The sequence below is a fragment of the Akanthomyces muscarius genome, chromosome 2 (genome assembly GCF_028009165.1).
Source record: "Akanthomyces muscarius strain Ve6 chromosome 2, whole genome shotgun sequence".
NCBI classification, from domain to species: Eukaryota; Fungi; Ascomycota; class Sordariomycetes; order Hypocreales; family Cordycipitaceae; genus Akanthomyces; species Akanthomyces muscarius.
In genome coordinates this window covers 2,815,316-2,837,043 of record NC_079242.1, presented here as the reverse complement: position 1 = coordinate 2,837,043, position 21,728 = coordinate 2,815,316, and the positions used below count along the sequence as shown (strand labels likewise).

The following is a 21,728-nucleotide window of genomic DNA, read 5'->3' as shown; positions in this document are numbered from 1 at the left end:
GTCTCCCACGCTAGCCAAGAGTGCGGGGTGGCAATGAGCGGTGGGAGTCCACGGAATTGACGGTTCGTAATGCTACCTATTGCTAGTCGATCAAGCACACCAACAACGTTGGATTCCCGAACCTAATCCTGAGCTAGATAGTACCGAAAGTCCGCACGGAAACAATGACGCCGATTCCACGGACAGGGATATCCCGAGCTCCACGGAGCATTTGGAGCCTAAATAGGCACGTTTCCCAGTTGCCATTTACACGACGAGCTGGAACAACACAACTTGACCAGCAGCAACTATTAATACAGGGGAAAAAAAGAGAAAAATGGCAGATGCTGAAAACAAGAATCCCTCCTTCGAGGTCGAAGACTTGGCCATTCCCTTTTCCATCGGCCAGGATGCATGGGCATCCTACAAGGAGCACCGTCCCGAGTATCCCCAGTCCATGTTTGACCTGTGGTTCGACTACCACCGCAAGCACGGCGGCAAGTTCGACGCCGCGCACGACGTTGGAGCCGGTAAGCTTTCCTCCTCCTCCTCCTCCTCCTCCTCCTCCTCACTCAGCAAACTTGAATCTCTTCTCTTTTCCGCATCGCTTATTCACCGCTCTTCCCAGGCGGCGGCATCCTCTCCGCGACGCTTGCCCGGCACTTCGCCCGCGTCGCCGTCTCCGACCCTGGCTCCTCTAACCTCGCCCTCGCGCGGTCCGTCCTGCATCCCGCCTCCCAATTCACCTTTCACCTCAGCCCCGGCGAGGAGCCCTGGCTGCCGCCGTCCTCTGTCGACCTCGTCGCGTGCGGCGAGTCGCTGCACTGGATGGACACGGAGCCCGCCCTCGCCGCCGCCGCCGCCTCCCTCAAGCCCGGCGGCACCTTTGCCGCCGTCTTCTACGGCCTCGGCATGTACTTCCCGCAGGACCACCCGCGCCTCACGCACCTCATGCGCGACGCCCAGCTCGACGCCTACCGCATGTTCTTCGCCGACAGCCCCGGGCTGCAGCACGAGCGCGTGCGCAGCGCCCCGCGGCGGTGCATGCGCGGCTTCAACAGCCTGGCCCTGCCGGACGAAGCGACGGGCGCCTTCCGCGACTGGACGCGGGTCAACATCAACCTGCACGGCCGCGAGGACATTGACGCGTTTCGGGCGCTGCCGGAGGAGGAGTTCCCGGTGGAGGAGGGCAGGGTCAAGGACTCGGAAAAGGTCATCAACGTCGAGGACGAGACGTGGGGCCGCGAGGTCGACGTGGACTGGGTCAAGGGCTTCCTGGTCTCGCTGACGATGCCGTACGATCAGCGCTGCTGGGACCTGCCGTCGTGGGTCGAGTTTGAGCGCATCATCAACCAAGAGTTTGGGGGCAAGGTCAAGGCCGAGTGGCCGGTGTCGGTGCTGCTGGGCAGTAAGAAGTAGATGGCAGGGCATGGGTTGGGATGGGAAATCTACTTGGACGTGAAGTACTTGGTTTGCAATACGCCAGCCAGTTCATCATGTCCTGGGTATTTGGCGCTGGAGGCACTCTTATAGACAAAGTTGACCAACGACTTCATCAACTACAACAGCAATCGAACTAATGACACGTGCGGCAAAATATCAGAGCTGTACAATCACATTGTGGCCTATTCCAAAAAGGATGGCGGTTGACAACAATCGAATGCATTAAAAATGTATTAAGGAAACCCTCGTTACGCTATGAATATTTAGTCTACCTAATGCAAAACTCCACATCCTCTACTCAAGATCGGCAAGGGCCTTTTCATTCATCTGCTCAATAGCCTTGATAAACGTCGGGTACGGCGTCAGCGTGCCCAGCGCACGGCGCATGTGCGCATTTACAATCTGCAATCCATACACATAACTGGCATTCACCCAACCAAATCTATAGCAAGTTAGCGCTGCGCGGTCAACAATGGCTTCGGATTGTATAAACGTACCCTTCTTTGGCCACGCCCTTAAAATTGAGACCTTGGTTGCCGTACTCGGCGTCCACACGGTGGGGGTCGATCGGCCGCGTCACATCGTACTTCTCGACAACAACACCATTGAAGTCGACAAAAGCCTTGGTAATCATGAACAGCCATTTGTAAGCGAGACGCTCAGCCTCTTCGTTGAAACTGTAGCGGAGCAGGCCCGTCCAGGCAAGCATTTGCTGCGGTGCCCAGCCATACGGGTAATCCCACTGTCTGTTGGGTCGCTCCAAACCGACCTTGCCGCGCGAGTTTTCAGTACCGGCGAGCAGGCCACCAAACTCTTCAAACTTGGGAAGGCCTTTCCTTACAATATCCGCCGCCTGCTTTGGCGAGGCGACACCAGCCCACAGCGACCACAGGGTCGTGGCAGTCTCATACGTACAACGCTTCTTGTTGACAAAGTCATAATCAAAGAACATGCCTTCTTCTTCGTTCCACATCAGCTTATCCATGGTAAGCTTGCGTCTCTTGGCCTTGCGATCCCACAAGGCAGAGGTGAGAATGTCGCCTGGCTTGTAGGGGGTGCCGTGGCAAAATTCCTCGGGCATAACAAGCTTATCCCCAAACAAGCTGCGGATGGTGCGAGAAATATCGGTTTCATACTTGAACAGTAGCGAGTTGAGATCAATCGTCGCGAGGTTAGCGCACACTCCCTCGAAGCGGTAGCTGGTGTCGTGGCCGGACTCTCGCACGGCGCGATCGTGCATAAAGTAGTTGTCCAGCTCTGGCTCCTTGATCTCGCCGTAGTTGTAGGCCTGCACAAACTCGTCGAACTTCATGCCATGCTTCTCAATGTATGGCTCCAGAATATGGACAAAGTGGCTAGGCTCGGTCTCGGGAGGAACTCCAAGACCTTCAGGGCAGTATCTCGATAGACCAGTCGTAGGGTCAAGACGAGCCTTGCCAGTCCAAACGCTATGGTACTCCTTGATGGCAGCAAGAATAGAGCGGCGCAGAAATTCGAGCGAGTCGGGTTCGTGCTTGATCTTCTCGTAGACTCGCAAAGCCATGTCGGTCAGGAAAGGAGGCTGTGAGCGTCCGAGGTAGTACGATCGTGTCGCATTGAGAATTTTGCCGTAGTGTTCGATGCAGAAGCAAAAGTTGAGCACCATTGCTTTGGCAAGGTCCACGCGGTCGTTGACCAACAGTCCAAGAGACTCCATGTAGCTATCCCATCCGTACAACTCATTGAAGCGGCCACCAGGCACAACAAAGGGGAGGCCACGGAGGGTCTTGACTGTGCCCTTGACAGGGTCCTGTTCCTCAACCTCCTCGACGGCGACGGCGAGAAGGCCGGGCTTCGCATTCATGTCACGAATAATTTCGGGGGTGATGACCTCGGGAAGTAATTGAACGTCTAGTCGAATTTCTGGGCGATCGAGGGCAACCTGCTTGTAGTATTCGTATTGTGTAGTGCACTTGGCTGGCACATAGATACGGGGCCGAGGGTCATCCGTCCAGTCTTTGGGATCGCGAGCCGCGATTTCGATTGTGGATGCATCGATGCGTCGAGTCAAGCCATCCCAGAAGTGGTCTTTGATGAGACGAGAGAGGCGATTAACAGGGTTTTCGTTGAGTCGGGCCTCGTCCAGGATGATTTGCTTGCGGCCGTATTCTTTGGCCAGAGTCAACTCCTGGAGCAGGTTGGACAGCATATACGTGCCACGGACTTCAAAGCGATGATGACCCGCGGAGGCGGCGGTTCGCAGAGGCAGAACTTTGGGGCCATGATCTTCGATTGTAATTTGCATGTTTCCGTCCGTGTCTTCCTGGGATTTTAAGCTCTCAAGGGTCGCGTCGACTTGGATAAGAAAGCGGCGGCCTTGCTCCAGGTTACTCTCATCTAAAACGCGTAAGCATCTTACCACATGGTACTCGGCGTAACATACCGTGACTTCCACGGCGGTAAGGCTCCGGAATGTTCATTCGCTCGATTTGCTTGATCAAACCGCTCTTGGGTTTGTGTTAGCTGGGTCGTCACCATGACATGACGTTGGATGTTGCTTGCCTGGGAGAATGTGCGAGTCCGGTTGGCGAACCGGCCAGTGTGTCGTTCTTCGGAGGCATAATAGGTCTTTGCATCATCAAAGACGCCAAAATCATCGGAGCCCCGAGGACGATGCGCCGAAGGCGTCGTAGAATCAGCCATTCTTTGAAATATCTGTTTGCTCTCCGAGTAGCGGTGTCGGCGGGGCGAGGGGCAAAATGGCGGGGTGCGGTGCTGCTCGCTGTCGATGCCCAATTGCGCGTCCTTTTACAGAGGCGAATCTCAAACAAGATGGATTATGCCTCGGGAGCGACGAGACAATGCGATCTTGGGCAGGCTAGCTGTACGTTTTGGTCAAAGGACAGCAGCAGGTCGTGATGTTGTTTGGAGAATTCAGATGTGGCAGCCGTGGTAGGTAGGTTTTAGCGGCGGGTCGCCCGGGGTGGGTTTCACAGCTCCTTGTGGAGGCGGAGGGGAGGCGGGCGTGGAGGCGATGGGCACCAAACAAGTGTGCAGAAAAGACGGGACGATGGCGAGGCTTGACGATTTTTATCCCAACAAGGGGAGAGTGCCGTCGTTGTCTGGCTGCCGGCTCAGCGCCATATCTGACTAGGAGCGTAGGGTATGGCAGGCGTAAGCGATGTCGGATGCAGAAGTGGGATGCGCATGCGGGACGTGACGAGACTGGCGTAAGACGGCAGCAGGCGTGGCCAAGCTGAAACGCCTAATATGGCGATAAGCAGAGTCATCATCCTATCAGGTCGATTCCCGCGCGCCCGGCGTACCTCTAAGCCACGTACATGGCGCGCTTTGTCTAGCGAGTACCGCTTCACCTATTTTTGACGCGGCAAGTTGAATGTCTCTTGCATCTCTAGAAATCCTACCAAGTTCAGGCAAGGAGAATCAGGCATCTGCTCGGTTCGACATCCAGAATAGTTGCCCAATTGGCCTGACAAGACGTCGAACTGCACATGGGCGTACACAATGAAGTATGAACAATTAGGCCGTCTATGATTTTATCGTTGAATTTCATGAATTAACAGGGTAGTGAATTTTCTCTAAAACCGTCCGCAACGGTAATCTAGACGCCGAATGCGCCTGGCACAGCAGCCGTACCAATGGTCACGGTATCTGTTGCCCTGCGGCGTACTCGGCCGCTCTCCTTCCTCGCGCACATTTTGCTCTGACCTTTTTTTATCCCAGTTCCCCAATTTACACCTCATGCAGATCATTTCACCGTCAGTATTTAAATAACAATCTTTCTTTTGAAAAAGCCACAATGCCAGACGAGATCTTGATGATGATCATTGACCTCGCCGTCCAGTCCAAGCGTCGACGCAATGAATCTCCGGTCCTGTACGCCTGTGTTTGCCGGCGGTGGCAACACCTTGTGGAACTACATACACTTAGAGTAATCAGGCTTCGCCCAAAGCTTAACAATACCGACTTGGTCATGTTCAAGCGCATCTTTGTCAAAGACGGTCGGCGCAAGCGATGCCTTGTCCGCATCGATGTCGACTTCGATTTGCGCAGCACGCCGCTTGACGTACCCGAATTCTTCCACGGAACTGAGGAGCAGCGTGCGATCATGGTCATGAGACTCATTGACACTAACGATCCTCCCCTTTTCAGCCACAGGCAATTCGATGCGCAGCTGAGGCAAGACAACATCAGAATGACCACATTTCTTGTCCAACTTTTCCGACATCTCAAAAGATGGAAGAAAGCTGACCCGTCAACCGATATCACTCTGCGGCTCGTCGCTGAAAATCCAACATACTAGCAGTCTATGGCGGCAAAAACCGCACGACTACAGCCGGGCCTCACAACCGGTTGGCAGGGCACAATGCGGGACGCGACTCTTCACAAGGTGCCGATATCAGCCACAGCAAGAGATCGCACGCTAGAGATGGCCAACCGCAACTTCAACAGGCTCTTGGGATTAGATTAGTCGACGTTTCCACAGTTACGAGAGTTACGAGCTGACCAGCAGCGGTTTGAGAGCGTGTCCGTTGTGGCAGGGTTAGCTTTCGGGGCGAACAACACGCGCACTCTCGCCGGATGCGCTCAGAGAGATTATGCGTGCTACCGGCTGTCTCAGAGTGACTTGCGCTGATCTCAGGCCATACCAAGTCGATATTTACCGGAATAGCGGGATATTGAATGTTACACCGACGCCAGCTGGTCAGGAAGAGATTGTGGTAAACCCTAGCTGGGTCCAGGATCCGGAGGATATAAGGCAGCGGGATTGGAACGCGGCTTTAGGAGCTATGTCTCTATTTGGACGTTTATATCCACATGGTTCCCTATGAGCTATTGCAATTTTATTACAGCGATGTAGAAGCAAACAAGCGGACAATGAATGCAGTTATCGGCGACCAGCATTGCGCGTCGTGACTGCGCTCAGATTGAGGTTTGCCACAGTGAGTCACAGTGTAGCTCCGGTATCTTGTATTCGGTGTCTTGTACTCGGCATCTTGAATTCGGTGTCTTGTGTTCTTTTCTCAACAGCGGTCGTGTTTCATTTGCATGGTGGCGGGCTAGGCGCTCGGCTTTATATCCCGAGAGTGCATCACGAATCAGTGGGCAGAGCCTGGACACCGCCCACGGAGGGTAGATGTTGGCAGACTCAAGGCTGTATAACGTCCGCGACGGTGCCAGCCTTGTCGGCAGACCGGCAGGGCAAGACGTCTTGTGCCGTCACATGTAAAGGCAGGGCCCGGCTCCGGGGTGGGTTCGACGATGGTGCAAAGGAGCGAATCGGGCGCTAGTGTTGGAGAGGAACGGCCGCGCAAGGGAAAACGCGGAACGAGACGGAGGAGAAGAGGACAATGCGGAGGGTGGTTTATTGAGAGAGGTTACGGAAATACGGAGTCCATGTATAGTAGTTGCAGGTTCATTCTGCATTGTTTGTACATATGTGTGCTAGATTGAGCTTTGCCAAAATCCGAACTTGATGGGCAGTTGTCGAGGCGCCCTGCAGAGGGTTTCTCGGGGCGAAGTGCGATGCTGCAGCGACTTGAGCCGCCGCAAGACCCCCTGTAAAGATGTGGCCGAGAATGGTTTGCGGGGGAGTTGGGGGAGCGTCTGGAGCATGCCACCGCTAGCCGGTGGTGGTGGGTGCAGTGAAGCTCGATGACGCGGGGAGGTGGTGAATTGGGGCTGCCTACCTTGGTCGGTACATCTTTGATCTCTACAAAGAACGAGTCAGATGGAAAGGCCGTTTCGCTGTGGTGTAAAACACGAAAGTAGTCGGCTTATTGCCCAAGCGAATGCAATTCTGCGGAATTGCCTACTTAGCTACAGATGCCCTGCATACAGCACTCACCTCGCTGGTCCAAAAGTTTACTGCATCCCATCGCCACACCCACAGGCGGCCCCGGCACCTCGGTCAAAGACCTAGGTGGGCCCCACCGCCGGAGTTCCAGCGTGCCAGAGCGAGCTTTTTACCTTTTGCAGTGCCTGCCATTGGCTGGGGCGATGACGCCGCAATCCACCACGCCGGAACCCCACCCTCTCGATTTCGCTGCAGCGCCCGCCACAGCGAGCAAACAGGCGCCAGCTGCCCTCTGTAACTCGCTGAAGCCGGTGCTATGGCGCTCCAATTCCAATTCTGTTGCCCCCGAGCATGTGCTTCGTCTTCTCCAACTTCCGGTCGCCCTTTGAGCCGAGACCCCCCCCCCCGAGAGGCCAGGCCATGCGACAACCGGACTTTTGGGGCTCGCTCCTCGACGAAAATGACGATTGATATCGGTAACTAAAAAGAAAACCAAGAGCTGTGACTGACTCCCCCTGCCCCGGCCGTACGAGCGGAAACCCGCTCCTTCTCCGAGCTTTTCTAGCTCTCTCCTAGGTGGCTCGCAGGCATTCCCTCCCAAATGGGCATGCAGTATTATCTCGTTGACTGGGTTATGCTACACATAGTGGAGGACTGGTGGGTGATGGGGCTTACTGAATGATGTGAGGTACATGGTGTGGGAGAGTAATAGTCTGGCTTAGCCAAGTATCTACCAGCCTTGTTAGGTGGTCGATGGGTGCGCAGGCCACGGGCTTAACAGATGCATCCAGCACGTTTACAGGCTAGAGCCGGGCCTGCAGAGGGCTTGCGCCAGTGAGCAGCTCCCCTGTAAATCTGAGTGTCTTGGTGCAAACGCACCACGAGCAAACGGAGCGTCCAGCTGCCAAGGGCCCACTCGCCCGTAACTGGCAGCACCTGGCACGAGCAAACACAACCGGCCGGCCGGTTTAGGCGCCACACCACGGCCGGCCATGTGCACCAGGATGACTGACTGACGGCCGACTCTAAATATCTCTCGGCATTCGACCTCGTGCCTCCTTCCTCTTCCTCTTTTTTTCTTCTTTTCCTTCTCCAACACCTTATTTTGCCATCCCCAAGTCTTCCAGACTTTCCTCTTCTCTCTCCTCCTCGCCCTCTCTTGCAATTCGCTGGCTGCACATCTCTCCAACCTACATCCCACCATTGCTACTACACCTCGGCTAAACCACCTCTACCCGCCACCATGGCTGCCAACAACATGATCAACCCGGCCGTCAACCCCGACACCGAGGATGATCTCTTCGCCCAGGAGGTCGCCCAGGTCAAGTCCTGGTGGAAGGACTCCCGCTGGAAGCACACCACCCGTCCCTTCACTGCCGAGCAGATTGTCTCCAAGCGTGGCCACCTCAAGATTGAGTACCCCAGCAACGCCCAGTCCAAGAAGCTCTGGCAGATCATGGAGAACCGTTTCGAGGTACGCGCATATACTTTCGGCTCTTCAAAGCTTTTCTCGAGTCAATTGGTTTCTCCAATGGCTCAGGTCGCTTTTTTTTAAAGCCGCCGACTCTTTGTCAACGATCGCCTCGGCTCAACGCTAACCGCTCCAAAAACAGACCAAGGACGCCTCTTTCACCTACGGCTGTCTCGAGCCTACCATGCTCACCCAGATGGCCAAGTACCTCGACACAGTCTACGTCTCTGGATGGCAATCATCTTCCACTGCTTCGTCCTCTGACGAGCCCGGCCCCGATCTGGCTGATTACCCTTACGTGAGATAGAACCCCCCAGCCCAGCCGCTTACACCCGCCCGCACCTTTTTCAGCACCTTAATAAGATGCCCCTCCATGGAGTGGGTTTGGCTGCGACGATATTATCACATGCCAAGGCGTGCGCTCCAGCACCTATGCGCAGCGCATCGCAGTATGCACACTACTTTGCATGGCATTTCTTTTTGCGCCGTTCATTATTCCCTCGAAGTGCCGTATGAAATATCCAAAGACTGACTGGAATTATGCCACTTTTTAGACTACCGTCCCTAACAAGGTTGGCCACCTGTTCATGGCCCAGCTCTTCCACGACCGCAAGCAGCGCCAGGAGCGTCTCAGCGTTCCCAAGAGCCAGCGTGCCCAGCTCGCCAACGTTGACTACCTCCGTCCCATCATTGCTGATGCCGACACCGGCCATGGCGGTCTCACCGCCGTCATGAAGCTCACCAAGCTCTTCGTTGAGAAGGGTGCTGCCGGTATTCACATTGAGGACCAGGCCCCTGGCACCAAGAAGTGCGGCCACATGGCCGGCAAGGTCCTCGTTCCTATCAGCGAGCACATTAACCGTCTGGTTGCCATCCGTGCCCAGGCCGACATCATGGGTGAGTTTTCATCGTCGCATCTTACTCCAAGAAAACAATTGTCGCTAACAATGTCATAGGCTCTGACCTCATCGCCGTCGCCCGTACCGACGCCGAGGCCGCCACCCTCATCACCACCACCATCGACCCCCGCGACCACGCCTTCATCATTGGCAGCACCAACCCCAACCTGCAGCCCCTCAGCGAGCTCATGGCTAGCGCAGAGGCCGCTGGCAAGGTTGGCGATGAGCTCCAGAAGATTGAGGACGAGTGGCTGGCCAAGGCCAACCTCTCGCGCTTCGACGATGCCGTCGCCGCCGCCATCGACGCCGGTGCCTTCCCCAACAAGGCCGAGCTCAAGTCCAAGTACCAGGCCCAGGCCAAGGGCAAGTCCAACTCCGAGTCGCGCGCTCTCGCCAAGAGCATCCTCGGTGTCGACGTCTACTTCAACTGGGACGCCCCCCGCACCCGCGAGGGCTACTACCGCCTCAAGGGCGGCTGCGACTGCGCCATCAACCGCGCCATCGCCTACGGTCCCTACTGCGACGCCGTCTGGATGGAGTCCAAGCTTCCCGACTTTGCCCAGGCCAAGGAGTTTGCCGACGGTGTCCACGCCGTCATCCCCCACCAGAAGTAAGCATCCTCTTCTCACTCGGCCCCCTTTCTCCATCAACGAAACGCTAACCAAAGCTCCTCGATCCAGGCTCTCTTACAACCTCTCTCCCTCATTCAACTGGAAGACGGCCATGCCCCGTGACGAGCAGGAGACGTACATCAAGCGCCTGGCCGGCCTCGGCTACTGCTGGCAGTTCATCACCCTCGCCGGCCTCCACACCACCGCCCTCATCAGCGACCGCTTCGCCAAGGCCTACGCCAAGCAGGGCATGCGCGCCTACGGCGAGCTCGTCCAGGAGCCCGAGATGGAGCTCGGCGTCGACGTCGTCAAGCACCAGAAGTGGTCCGGCGCCAACTACGTCGACGAGCTGCAAAAGATGATTACCGGCGGTGTCAGCTCCACCTCGGCCATGGGCAAGGGTGTCACCGAGGACCAGTTCCACTAAACTAACACAAGACCACTTTGTCCTGTCGTCTTTTGTCTAGTTTGTTGATTTGTTTATTTCCATAACTGTACAGCTTTTCTATCTTGGATATCGTTTGTTGGATCATTTATTTAGACCACGTGGCACTTGTTGGAAAAAAGTAAGAGTGCGGCACGAAAACACAATGCACAAAATCATGGGTTTTTATTTGGGATGACGATTTTTCCTTTTGTCATGATAAAACATCATTTCGTTACAATTTACACTTGTATCTAGTGTACAGAATCAAAAAAAAAATCCCTTGTACAAACTGTTGGACATGAAACTTGGTTAAATTTGTAGATGAATGCGTTTTTATCGTGCGTGAGTGCACCCCGTGGAAATATCTCCCAGCATGCGACGCAGACCAACAAAAAACAAACAATAAACTCCCGAATCTGTAGGAAAATACATGCCATGCGCCATTCGAAAAAATTGAGAAGAATAAAGACAAGGTCAAAGGGAATCGTCTTGATACAACGGCCTCAATCTGCTTCTGCAAGCTGCATAATCAGACGCGCCGCCATGTCCAGGAACGGAAACGGGCTCATCACCTCCTTCTCCTCCAGCAGCTTGCCATCGGCCGTCTCGTAGCCTGAGCACTTAAAGTCCACCAGGTACACACCCTGCTCCATTTCGTAGATTTGGATGCCCAGGTGCAGCGCCACAAAGTCTCGCTTCTGCGCGGCCTTGCCCTCCAGCAGCACCTGGTACGTGTCGGGCATCTTGCCATCGTCCTTGCCCTCGGTCTCTGTCGGCGTGTTGGTATTTGTGCTGCGCATGACTGCAGGAACAAAAGATGTCAGTTTCAATGTACGGCAGGAGTCAGATGGCACTCGCAGGTTCAACATACTCTTAGTCTCCCAGCGCACGCGAATGTGCCACGGATCCGCGGGTAGCTTATACCGGTGGGTGGGGTCCTTCGCGTCCAAGGGATCGGGCTTCTCCTCCTCAACTGGCGTCTCTCCTTCTTGTTGACGCAGCCTCGCATAGTCTTCATCCGGGATATACGCGGCGCCCAGCTTGTATAGCGCCTTGTGGATGCACAAAAGCGCCTCCCACGGGGCGTTACGCGACCGAATGCCAAATTGCCAGCGAACAGGCTTTGTCTTCTTCGGCGGGTTGATGGGTGTCATGCCCTGTGGTCTCTTGCTGCCTTCCTCCAACTGCTTCTGCGAGCGCGAGTGAGGCTTGAGGCGTCGAGACGCCTCTTCCTTCTCAGCATCAGTGCGGGCCGAAAGCGGCTCATCGTTAATGGCCATCTCGGCGGGCGCTGTGTCTTCTACACCCGACTTTGCACGCTCAATATAGTCTTTGTGATATGTGCCGATACTTGAGGGCAGAATACCAACTTTGCTAACGTATGGGCGTGGCGGCTGTGGGACTCCCGATCGTACCGAGGACATGCTCATGACTGGGCTGCCTTCTTCGGTTTCGGCTGCGATAGCTTCTGACAGTTGGCTGACTTGCATCATTTTGTTTTCGCGAACAATCATGTATGCATCCTTGATGGCAGAGGGCTCCTCTGATTGGAGAGCCTCCTCAACATCAGTCTTTCCGTAACCCATGGTTCTGCTGATCTTGTCGGTAACCTCGTTATGTAGGCGTTCTTGCACCTTGACAGAGGCGTTGGGGGCAATGTCGCTCTTTTCAATAGCTTTATTAGGGTCCACACCAGTGTTGAGGAACTCCTCGACGGGAGGCTGCAGGTAAGCGGGGAGATCGGTCATAAACCATGGGTCCTGGCGGATATCCTCGATCGTGGCACGCTGCACGGGATTGACGACGAGCATTCTCTTGATGAGGTTGGCTGCGCCGCTCGGCATCCATTGGGGCATACTATATGTTCCTCTCGCAATCTTGGCAAAGAGACTGGGGATGTGCTCGTCGTCAAAGGGCAAGCGTCCGACAAGCAGGACGTAGAGGATGACGCCACAGCTCCAGACGTCAACTTCGGGGCCAGCGTAGAGCTTTCCGCCAATGACTTCTGGCGCAGCGTAATTCGGGCTGCCGCAGGACGTCTTGAGGAAGTTTCCGTCCGTCATAATGTTACTCAAACCGAAATCGGCAATCTTGACATTGAGGTTCTCGTCGAGGAGCAGGTTCTCAGGTTTGAGATCGCGGTGAACAATCTTGTGACGATGGCAGTACTCGACGGCGCAGAGCATTTGCTGAAAGAAGCGACGGGCTTCGGGCTCCTTCATGCGGCCGTTTTGTACAATATAGTCGAACAATTCTCCGCCGGCGTATTCGAGGACCATGATGATCTCGGTCGATGTCTTAATAACGGTGTATCTACGCCAGGACATTAGTATACGCCACTTTCGCCCGGGCCTGGTTTGAATCTTACAATTTGATGATATGGGGGTGACGTAGCAGCTGCAGGTACTCGATCTCTCGTTCCACGCGACCGACCATGTCACGACTGATGAGCTTCTTGCGGGCGATAATCTTGAGCGCGACCTGTTGGCCGGTACCGATGTGGGTGGCGAGTCTGACTTTACCAAACGAGCCTTCTCCCAGAGTGCGAATAACCTTGTAGGCGCCGATGCGTTGCTCCGTCTTTGACTTTTCCTTGGGGGGAGCGCCTACGGTTTGAGACACCGGCTTGGGCAGTCGGTCGGCATCATGGCGATGGTGGGGTTGGTGCTGGTGCTGCTGTTGCCGGCGGACGTGCGTCGACGAGAGCGAAATGGTCAGCTCCTCGTCGTCAAAGCCTCGGTGAGCCATGGCGAGCGGATTTTCGGATGGGCGAGGGGGAAACAGCCAAGCTCGCAGGGGTGGGCGGCGCCGTAGATATCGTGAGATTTGTGTTGTGTCGTGGAGAAGGGCGGCACACGGAAGGCCAGGGAAACTTTGGGCAGCCAAGGCCAGGCCAGACAAGCTACCTAGGTAATAAGCTGGGGAGAGGTTGAGGCGGGGTTGGAATATTGCTGGGTGATTTCGGTGGGAGAGCTGGGCGATGCTGGGCCACTGGCTGCACTGGGATTAGGTGGCTTGTCCTGCCTTTGGGGGGTTGGGGGGGCAAGAGGGCGCTGAAAGGCCCTGTAACTGACGCCCCGCTACCGGCGCTGGAGGAGCCGCTCTGTTGGTGTCAGAGCGCCATAACTACGTCAGCATTTTGGAGGCTACCCTGCACAGCGCCGTCGACACAAAAGTTGACGAAGCAGTGAAGGAAACGGATTATTGTCCTACAATATTCCTACTATTGCTGGCACACTAATATCTTACTACTGGTGATTTTCCAGCACCTACCAGCTGCTTCGTAGTGGTAATTGCTGGCTAATGCCCATCCATACTGTGTGACATGTAGTCCAAGACGGCAAGAGTAATATCAAGCCCGAGTCTACCAGCCACGAAATGCTACTTATACTCTGCGCTGTACTTCGCCGACAGGTAAACGCGGCGCACAACTCCCCACACAGATCATCTTAACGGAGCCACTACTCTTATCCAAATATACCGCGAAAACCAGCACGCCGGCAACATCGCGGCAGTCACCGTGCTGGGCACATATTTCCGCTCCGAATTCACTTTTTACATTACCACTCGCTCTCGTAGTTCTATCTTACAGGATTTCAATTATTAGACTGGTGCAATTACCCAGCAAATTTACTGCTTCTTCTCGTTGGCCTCCTCTTTCTTGAGGCGCTCTACCAACTTCTCTCGAATGAAAGGGCTCAAGCCCAGGCTACTTTTTGTAAGCCGATATGTCACATCTAGATTAAGAAAGATGAAAACTTACATGCCATCGTTTGTCAGCGGACGGTAGGTGCCGCTCGGCTCCATCTTGCCCGATACCTCGCCTGACTCGTTGACCTCGACACTTCCAAGGATATCCTCTGGCCAAGCGATCCTGCCAAACTCCGGTGGGTGCCTGCGGTCACCTAGATGAACAAATGATCCGATGCCTGCTCCTCCGGCGCCGCCCTGCCCACTCGCGCCTTGCGGTTCCGAACGGGCACCCTTGCGACGGGGGTTACCACCTCCGGGACTGATCTGGAAGCTAGCGGGAGTGGCAAGAGCGCGGGCTTGGCTAGCAACATCTTCGTCGAGGTGACCGTATTCGCGCAGCACCTCATCCAGAATTTCCAGAAATTGCTTGTTCTCAGTAAAGCTCCGCGGCGTGGGAGGCACCTCTGTAGTTGTGCCAATGGCCAGACGCTTCGATGGAGGGTAATTTTCCAAGTAAGTTAGGATGCTGGAGTTGGACGATGGATCTTTGAAGACGCGCTGGGGTTCTGTTAGCATTGCTCAACTGTTCGCAACAAGGAGACTCACTATGTATTCATTGTTCGGTAGCGTTGATACCATGCGCCTGAGCGACACGAGTGTGCGCAACGGAGCTCTAAATCGTAGTGCAAACATTGTGAGCTTGAATGATTGAATTGCGATGGTGAAATTCAATTCCTGTCCAACAAATATATACTCATCGAAAGGTCGTCCTCATGAGCTCACCATGATGCTCATGGAGACAATTTGGGCGGGACCCCACAAAAGCGGGTTATGCATCTATCGAATTCAATTAACGTTAGACGCGTCGACGCGGTACGTACCTGGACTGCCCGGCGCGTCCACCAGCCAGGCCGTTTTAGAGACTTGCTCGAGATTTCGCTGCACCATTGCATTTTCATTACATAGCTAGGTGACTCGAGCCTGCAATCTGTCGAAAAGATGGATAAAACACCAGCGCCCATATTTCGCCGCAAAAATATCCATATACCCTCCTCGGCGCTGCCTTCATCATCGCCATCCTTCGCGACCCCGGTGCACCCATTGAAGCCATTCAATGTGAATGCCCCCAAAGCCGGCATCCTCCCGATTATACTCCCGCCCGCGACGTTGCGACCTCTTGCTTTTCGAACATTCACCAAGAAGCATTCTTTAACCCTCACCTCTTCCGCGCTACAAGAGCTGGCCTCATTTATCGGCCGACACTGCGGATCAGGATGGCGCGAAGACGGTCTTGCGGAAAGGGTGCTGGAGGAGGCAGCTAGAAGCTGGAAGAATCGCAATGGCGGCGCCATTGTTGACGGAACAAGCAAAGAGCTTCATGAGATTCTGAAAACACTAGAAGGAAATATGAGTGGTGGCAAGCTCGTCGGCCCAGCAAGAGGACTGCCCCGAGGCGACAGCATGCTCGATGTCAACCCTGGCGACTCATTCAATACTCGACTCGGCTTGCGCCCGACAGGACTGATAAGAGAGGATAGTAACACTAGCTTTGGAATGTCCGGTCTCGGTGTGCAAGAAGGAGAGCAGGAAGACGACGAGACAAACGACCCTCGCGGGTGGCTTCGAGTTATTGACGCTTTTGAGCAACCGCGACTTTATTATAACCTTGGAAAGAAGCATTTTGAGAGGTACGGGTGCTATTGGATGTATCTGAAGACGCGCGCTGACACCTCTCAGGGACACGACAAAACCATCACTCCTGCCACAAGCCTCACATAAAACGGCAACCTTTCGCAGCCGATATCATGTCATTCACCAACGACTCCTCCGCAACGAATCCTTCCAAGCCTCTACCGTCTCCTCTTCTCGATCTCGCGAATTACAAAGAACATCCTCGAACCCGCAAACTCTAAAATTAACACCAATTGCGAACATGCTCGGACGCCACGGCAGCAACCACATGCTTCTCGGGCAGCTCAATATCTTGCCCACCGGTGAACTGGCCATTAGTGATTTGACAGGCACCATCATGCTGGATCTCAAGCAGGCAATCGCCATCCCTGAAGACTCTGCCTGGTTTTGCCCAGGCATGATTGTTCTTGTAGACGGTGTATACGAGGAAGAGGACGAGTCCGTGGGCAAGGGTTTGAGTGGCAGCAGTGGTGTCGGAGGCACACTCGGCGGCCGCTTCCAAGGCTTCTTCATCGGACAGCCCCCGTGCGAAAAGCGAAAAGCGACCCTGGGAATCACAGGCCCCGAGGAAACGGCAGACCACACCATCGGCGGAGGCTTTGGCTGGATCGACTTTCTCGGCGTGGGCAGTGAGCGCGCCGTGGGCCAAAAGATGCGCCGCCTAGAGCGCCGCCTGCTCGCACCGCCGCCGGCATCGTCCTCTCTCGACGACGATGCCGGTGCTGTCGGCCCGTCCCGCGGCCGTGCCGTAGTCATTGGCGAGCTCAACCTCGACCAGCCGCGCGCGCTGCAGGCGCTGCGCAAGATCCTCGCACTCTACGCCGCCGAGCCTGAGGGCTGCGCGCCAGTCACGTTTGTGCTCGCGGGCAACTTCACGCAGCAGGCGGTCCTGGCGCGGGGCGGCAGCGGGGGCAGCATCGAGTACAAGGAATACTTTGACGCGCTGGCCTCGACCCTCGCCGACTTCCCGACGCTGCTGCAGGCGTCGACGTTTGTCTTTGTCCCTGGCGACAACGACGGCTGGGTCTCGTCGTTTACGGCCGGCGCGTCGGCGCCGCTGCCGCGCAAGCCCGTGCCCGACATGTTCACGTCCCGCATCCGCAGGGCCTTTGCGACGGCCAACGCCGAGGCGGGCGGCAGCACGGCGGCGCACCACGGCGTCCAGGGCAGCGCGGTGTGGGCGTCCAACCCGAGCCGCATCAGCCTCTTCGGACCGAACCACGAGCTCGTGCTCTTCCGCGATGACATATCGGCGCGCCTGCGCCGCACCTCGGTGCGCTTAAAGAAGCAGAGTGGCGGTGCGGCGGCCGCCATCGCCGAAGAGCAAGATGCCACCACGGATCCAAACCCCGATGCCCAGACCCTGCCCGACGAAGACGTGCCAGCCCCGGACTCTATGGACGTGGACAATGACGACGCTGCTGGACCTAGAAGCCACCAGCCGCCGCCGCAGCCCACGCAGGAAGAGCCCACGGTGACGACGACGACGACGTCGCTGCCGCAGGACGTGCACTCGGCGCAGAAGCTCGTCAAGACGCTGCTCGACCAGGGCTACCTGTCGCCGTTCCGCACGGCCGCGCGGCCCGTCCACTGGGACTTTGCGTCGGCGCTGCACCTGTACCCGCTGCCTACGGCCATGGTGCTCGTCGACGCCTCAGCGCCGCCGTTTTGCGTCACCTACGAGGGTTGCCACGTCATGAACCCGGGCACCGTGCTCGTGCCTGGCAAAAAGGGCGTGGGCCGCTGGATCGAGTACGAGATGGGCCAGCTGGGCAGGCTGCGAGAGTGTACGTTTTAATAGGGAGAGGTAGTTGAGGGTGAGGCAGCGTGTAGTTGTTGAACATTGCACGTTGAGCAAAGGTGACGATGTGATGAAGAATGATTTTCTATGCATAGTTCCTACAAGGACAAAATACATGTTGATGTTAAATAACAATTACAATAATGCATCATGGTTAAGGTTAATTAATGCAACGGGTATAATTAAAGTATGACGGCTTGCCTGCGCTTACAATTGAGAAAATCCAGCGACCAACTCCAGACTTGCTTCCCGACAAATCGGGTTTCAAGTGTAAATACAATGTACCTCTCGGCTTGGTTGCTTTATTCCAGCAACATGTCATTTTGGTGCAGTACACCAAACAAGCCCTCAATCTCCTCGCGCACCTTTTGCAGGTCAGCGGCTACCTGGGCCGTGACCAGTATGTACGCATACACGAGCGCATAGTCCTTTTCCTCCACCTCGACGCCGAGCTGCTCCGGCGTCGCACCACTCATGCTGCCCCTCCGCGCTTTCGCCGGCTCCGGCGCCGGCGGCGACGCAGTGGCGACAGCCTTGCCGTTGCTGCCTCCGCTGCTGTTGTTGTTCCCCGACACCTGCGCCTCGAGATGGTCCAGGCGGAACTGGTATATCTTGCCGAGCAGGCGGTCCTTGTTGCTCTCAATCGTCGGAATCACATCTGTGAGCGGGTACTCGAGCATGATGCACGACGCAAGGACCTGAAAGACGTGGCCGATGCGCTGGCACAGCAGCACGCGCTCGGCGGCGGTAAAGTCAAGGAGGGCGCGCTCGCCCGCCGACAGCGCCTCGCGGTGCTCGCTAATCAGGCGCATGGCGTAGAAGCTGTCGAGGATATGCTTGGTGACGTGCAGGACGCGGCTGTACGCTTTGTTGGGAAACGGCCCGCGTAGCTCAAACTCCGACTTGGCCGACGTGCGGAGCGTCTCGAGCTTAAAGGCGTAGCGCTGCAGGGCGGCCTGCTCCTTGGCGTCCATATAGTCGCGCTTGCTGTCGCTCTCCACGAGGATGGTGAGGGGCCCGCGCTTCCAGATGAGGCCCAGCTGCAGATAGAGCACCGCGAGACCTTCGCGGAACTTGGCCCGCCCCGAGATGGGCCACAGCATGCGGCAGAAGAGCATCCCCCAGACAATGCCCAACGTGACGGCAATGACTCTGTGGTATGTAATGTCAAAAATGAGGGGATTCTTGCCGCCCTCGTCATCGTCGTCGTCGTCCCGCTGCGAAAGACTGTAGGCATAGAGCACAATAACATTGTACGCCAGCAAGGAGATGCGGCCAAGCGGCCCATTCTTGACGACGAGGATCATGTAAAAATTGCCCAGCGCCATAAAGAAGCCGAAAATCGCAAGAGCGTAGGCATTGCCGAAACTGAGAAGCCACGCAGAGCAAGCACAGACTGCACCAATGAGAGTACCGAGAAGTCGTGACAGACCAGTCGTGTTGGACGCTCCATTTGTCATGCCGACGACGACCATGTAAGACAGCAGTCCCCATTCGCCTCTCCATTTCTGATAAACGGGACGTGTGGCGGGGATAAAGGCAAACATGGCCCAAAGAGATGCGCCAATGGCAATTTTGATACCAAAGACAATGTCTTCCCGTGATAGAAATCGCATCGCATTCAGAATCAGCTGCGAGAAGCTCCTAGTCCAGCTGCTAGATAGCGAGGATGCGTCCCAGTGGTAGTTGTCGCGTTGCTTCTTCATAGAGCTAGGAATACCTTTGGGCAGGGCAGACCGCCGGATACCGGACTGCGTTCGGGCGAGCAGGGGCTCTCGCTCTGGGTCTTCGATTTCTGCCTCTTCCGCCTTCCATGTGTATCGCCAGAACTTTAACCAGTTCCAGCTCCTGTCAAGCGTTTCGGTCGAGTGCTTGAGATCTTCCAGCACGTCCAGGTAGGAGTCCATGGCTTCTGCTACAGCGAGCAAGCTGAAGGAAAAGTGTCCACAGGCGGCGGCGACCTCTTCAATGTCTGCGCGGATGGCCTCGGACCGAGCACGACCGAGTTCCATGCTTTTGTACACCTCTTGTAGAGCACGACCTCGCGCCGAATTATATAAACTCAGGGCGTCTCGGAGCGAGTCTCGTAGTTGGTCCGAGACATCCACATCATTCTTGATGTCTTTTCCAAAAGGCGGCTCGCGCAATATTTCGGACAGTGTATAAGCCAATGATTTCATTGATGGTCCTAGCAAGGCCATGAACAGAGCAAAAATGTCCGAGGGCACTCGAAAGATTGGTATCTGGCCCTGAGCGGGATCGGATCGTGAGTTTGGTATGCTCCGTGGCTCATCGTCCTCTTCAATAACGGAGAGCCGCTCCACCATGTCCATTAACGAGGATGCTCTGCCAGACATTTTAGGTGAGAGCAGGGCACTGTCTGTTGTCGTTGTGTCTTGGTTCTCGGTCAAAGCTGAAACGCCCTCTCTCAGGAGAGTAAACTGTGTATTCAAGGCGCTTCGCAAGCCGCCGATAGCCTGCGACACCGAGTCGAGGGACTTGACGAGTCGCTTATCGAATTGGTAAATTCGTTCTTGGCCGAGTAAATAATACTCCAGCTTGGCTTCGCGCAGTGTTTTCGTCATCAGGCCATATGCGGCCGTGTATGACTTGGACACACGGTGATATTCGGGAGAGGCAACTTCTTCTTCAGAGCCGATCAGGAAGCCTCTGGTCACAAAGGATAGTCGATCACTCAGGGTGGAGGATGCAGTAATGATGGACGTGCGTAGAATTTGTCGTGCTGAGACTGGCCAGATCAAAACATTGACTGCTGCGCTGAAGGTGATTCCAATGAGAAGCATCTTCATCACTTGGACAATCTTGTCATTGGAAAAGTAGCCATATTGGATTGAGTCGTCCTTTGTAACCATGGATATGATTGCGATGGACGCGAGTGTCGCGGCAACGTTGACCAATGGTTGGTCTAATCTCTGCTTGACCCAGGCGATGAAGCCAAGCCCACCACCAACAGCCATGAGAAGAATGATGGCATGAGCTGGGGCCACAGAGTCCAGTTGCTTCCGCGAAAGGACGGCAAGGGCCATGCTGAGCACGCACACTACATTCGCAAATATGACGGCCACTATTGCGACAAGAATGGCCTCAATCATGGACCCGGTGGTGCGGGCTGGGTGGAAGAAGACGGTCAACGTTGCGACAATGTGTTTTCCATCGCGGTCGCCCAGATAGGCAGAGAGGAAGGGCGAAAAGGTGGCCAGGCTACCCAACAGGTAGGCAAAGGTGCACTTGAGAACCTGGTGGCCCTGGTCGGAGCAAAGCCAGCGCCAGAGCGCGAGCACTCTGGACTTGCCGTCGTCGACCGCGGCGGCGCACTGTTCGCATATCGTCTCGGCTTCGGCATATCGGTTTATGATGCTGGCGCGGGAATTGGCCGTCGCCGAGGTGCGCAGCGTGAACTGCTTTCGTGATCGCTCTCCGGTGCTGGGGATGATAAAGGTCCCATTTCGCATTTTCTAGTAGCAAGCAAGACACGTTAGCACCCACCTCGTGACACGCAATCATGCGACAGCATGGCTGGGACCAGGGACAGGTAGAGATCGTACACCACGTTTGTTTGGGCGCGAGGGCGGCCATGCCCCGGAGGTGCTTCCTTCAGAAGCCATCAGTGCGCTGCGCGATGGTTGTGTAGCTTCGCGACGGACATGTGTCGCGTATCATAGTCATAGGCGGTCGCGCCGTTTCGGAGAGTCGGCAGACGGATGGGACAAGGACCAGGCAGCAGGCAGTCGAAGATGCAGTCGAAGATGCGGGCCGCGAGGTAAATTGTAGATGCCCCAGAGAGCCCGCAGGCAGGGATGGATGCTCTTATTGCAGAGCAAAGGGGCGCCTAGTATCCTGCAGAACGAGGGCAGCACCAAGAAATCAGCGGTGAGCATCAATTGATGGCTGTAA

The 21,728-nt window shown here is 55.7% G+C and overlaps 8 protein-coding genes across 8 annotated transcripts; 4 read left to right on the top strand and 4 right to left on the bottom strand.

Annotated features, from left to right (window-relative positions):
• Positions 1-316: 316 nt before the first annotated feature.
• On the top strand, positions 317-1,398 carry LMH87_004066 (uncharacterized protein; the record flags this gene model as incomplete). The annotated part of the gene is made up of 2 exons (XM_056195231.1): positions 317-509; positions 608-1,398. The coding sequence occupies 2 exons, from the start codon at positions 317-319 to the stop codon at positions 1,396-1,398; spliced, it is 984 nt and encodes a 327-aa protein (XP_056048881.1).
• A 318-nt stretch (positions 1,399-1,716) lies between these two features.
• LMH87_004065 (uncharacterized protein) lies at positions 1,717-4,104 on the bottom strand (the record flags this gene model as incomplete). Its single annotated transcript, XM_056195230.1, has 7 exons — positions 1,717-1,864; positions 1,920-2,191; positions 2,264-3,343; positions 3,502-3,570; positions 3,626-3,798; positions 3,845-3,908; positions 3,964-4,104. 7 exons carry the CDS (start codon positions 4,102-4,104, stop codon positions 1,717-1,719), a joined length of 1,947 nt encoding a protein of 648 aa, XP_056048880.1.
• A 1,117-nt stretch (positions 4,105-5,221) lies between these two features.
• LMH87_004064 (uncharacterized protein) lies at positions 5,222-5,725 on the top strand (the record flags this gene model as incomplete). The annotated part of the gene is made up of 2 exons (XM_056195229.1): positions 5,222-5,298; positions 5,362-5,725. The coding sequence occupies 2 exons, from the start codon at positions 5,222-5,224 to the stop codon at positions 5,723-5,725; spliced, it is 441 nt and encodes a 146-aa protein (XP_056048879.1).
• Positions 5,726-8,462: 2,737 nt separating this feature from the next.
• Positions 8,463-10,627, top strand: LMH87_004063 (uncharacterized protein; the record flags this gene model as incomplete). The annotated part of the gene is made up of 5 exons (XM_056195228.1): positions 8,463-8,693; positions 8,833-8,988; positions 9,245-9,587; positions 9,647-10,199; positions 10,270-10,627. 5 exons carry the CDS (start codon positions 8,463-8,465, stop codon positions 10,625-10,627), a joined length of 1,641 nt encoding a protein of 546 aa, XP_056048878.1.
• A 503-nt stretch (positions 10,628-11,130) lies between these two features.
• LMH87_004062 (uncharacterized protein) lies at positions 11,131-13,375 on the bottom strand (the record flags this gene model as incomplete). Its single annotated transcript, XM_056195227.1, has 3 exons — positions 11,131-11,429; positions 11,499-12,940; positions 12,996-13,375. The coding sequence occupies 3 exons, from the start codon at positions 13,373-13,375 to the stop codon at positions 11,131-11,133; spliced, it is 2,121 nt and encodes a 706-aa protein (XP_056048877.1).
• An 882-nt stretch (positions 13,376-14,257) lies between these two features.
• LMH87_004061 (uncharacterized protein) lies at positions 14,258-15,013 on the bottom strand (the record flags this gene model as incomplete). Its single annotated transcript, XM_056195226.1, has 3 exons — positions 14,258-14,336; positions 14,391-14,878; positions 14,927-15,013. 3 exons carry the CDS (start codon positions 15,011-15,013, stop codon positions 14,258-14,260), a joined length of 654 nt encoding a protein of 217 aa, XP_056048876.1.
• Positions 15,014-15,319: 306 nt separating this feature from the next.
• Positions 15,320-17,810, top strand: LMH87_004060 (uncharacterized protein; the record flags this gene model as incomplete). Its single annotated transcript, XM_056195225.1, has 2 exons — positions 15,320-16,008; positions 16,058-17,810. 2 exons carry the CDS (start codon positions 15,320-15,322, stop codon positions 17,808-17,810), a joined length of 2,442 nt encoding a protein of 813 aa, XP_056048875.1.
• Positions 17,811-18,115: 305 nt separating this feature from the next.
• LMH87_004059 (uncharacterized protein) lies at positions 18,116-21,439 on the bottom strand (the record flags this gene model as incomplete). The annotated part of the gene is made up of 2 exons (XM_056195224.1): positions 18,116-21,289; positions 21,380-21,439. The coding sequence occupies 2 exons, from the start codon at positions 21,437-21,439 to the stop codon at positions 18,116-18,118; spliced, it is 3,234 nt and encodes a 1,077-aa protein (XP_056048874.1).
• Positions 21,440-21,728: the final 289 nt, after the last annotated feature.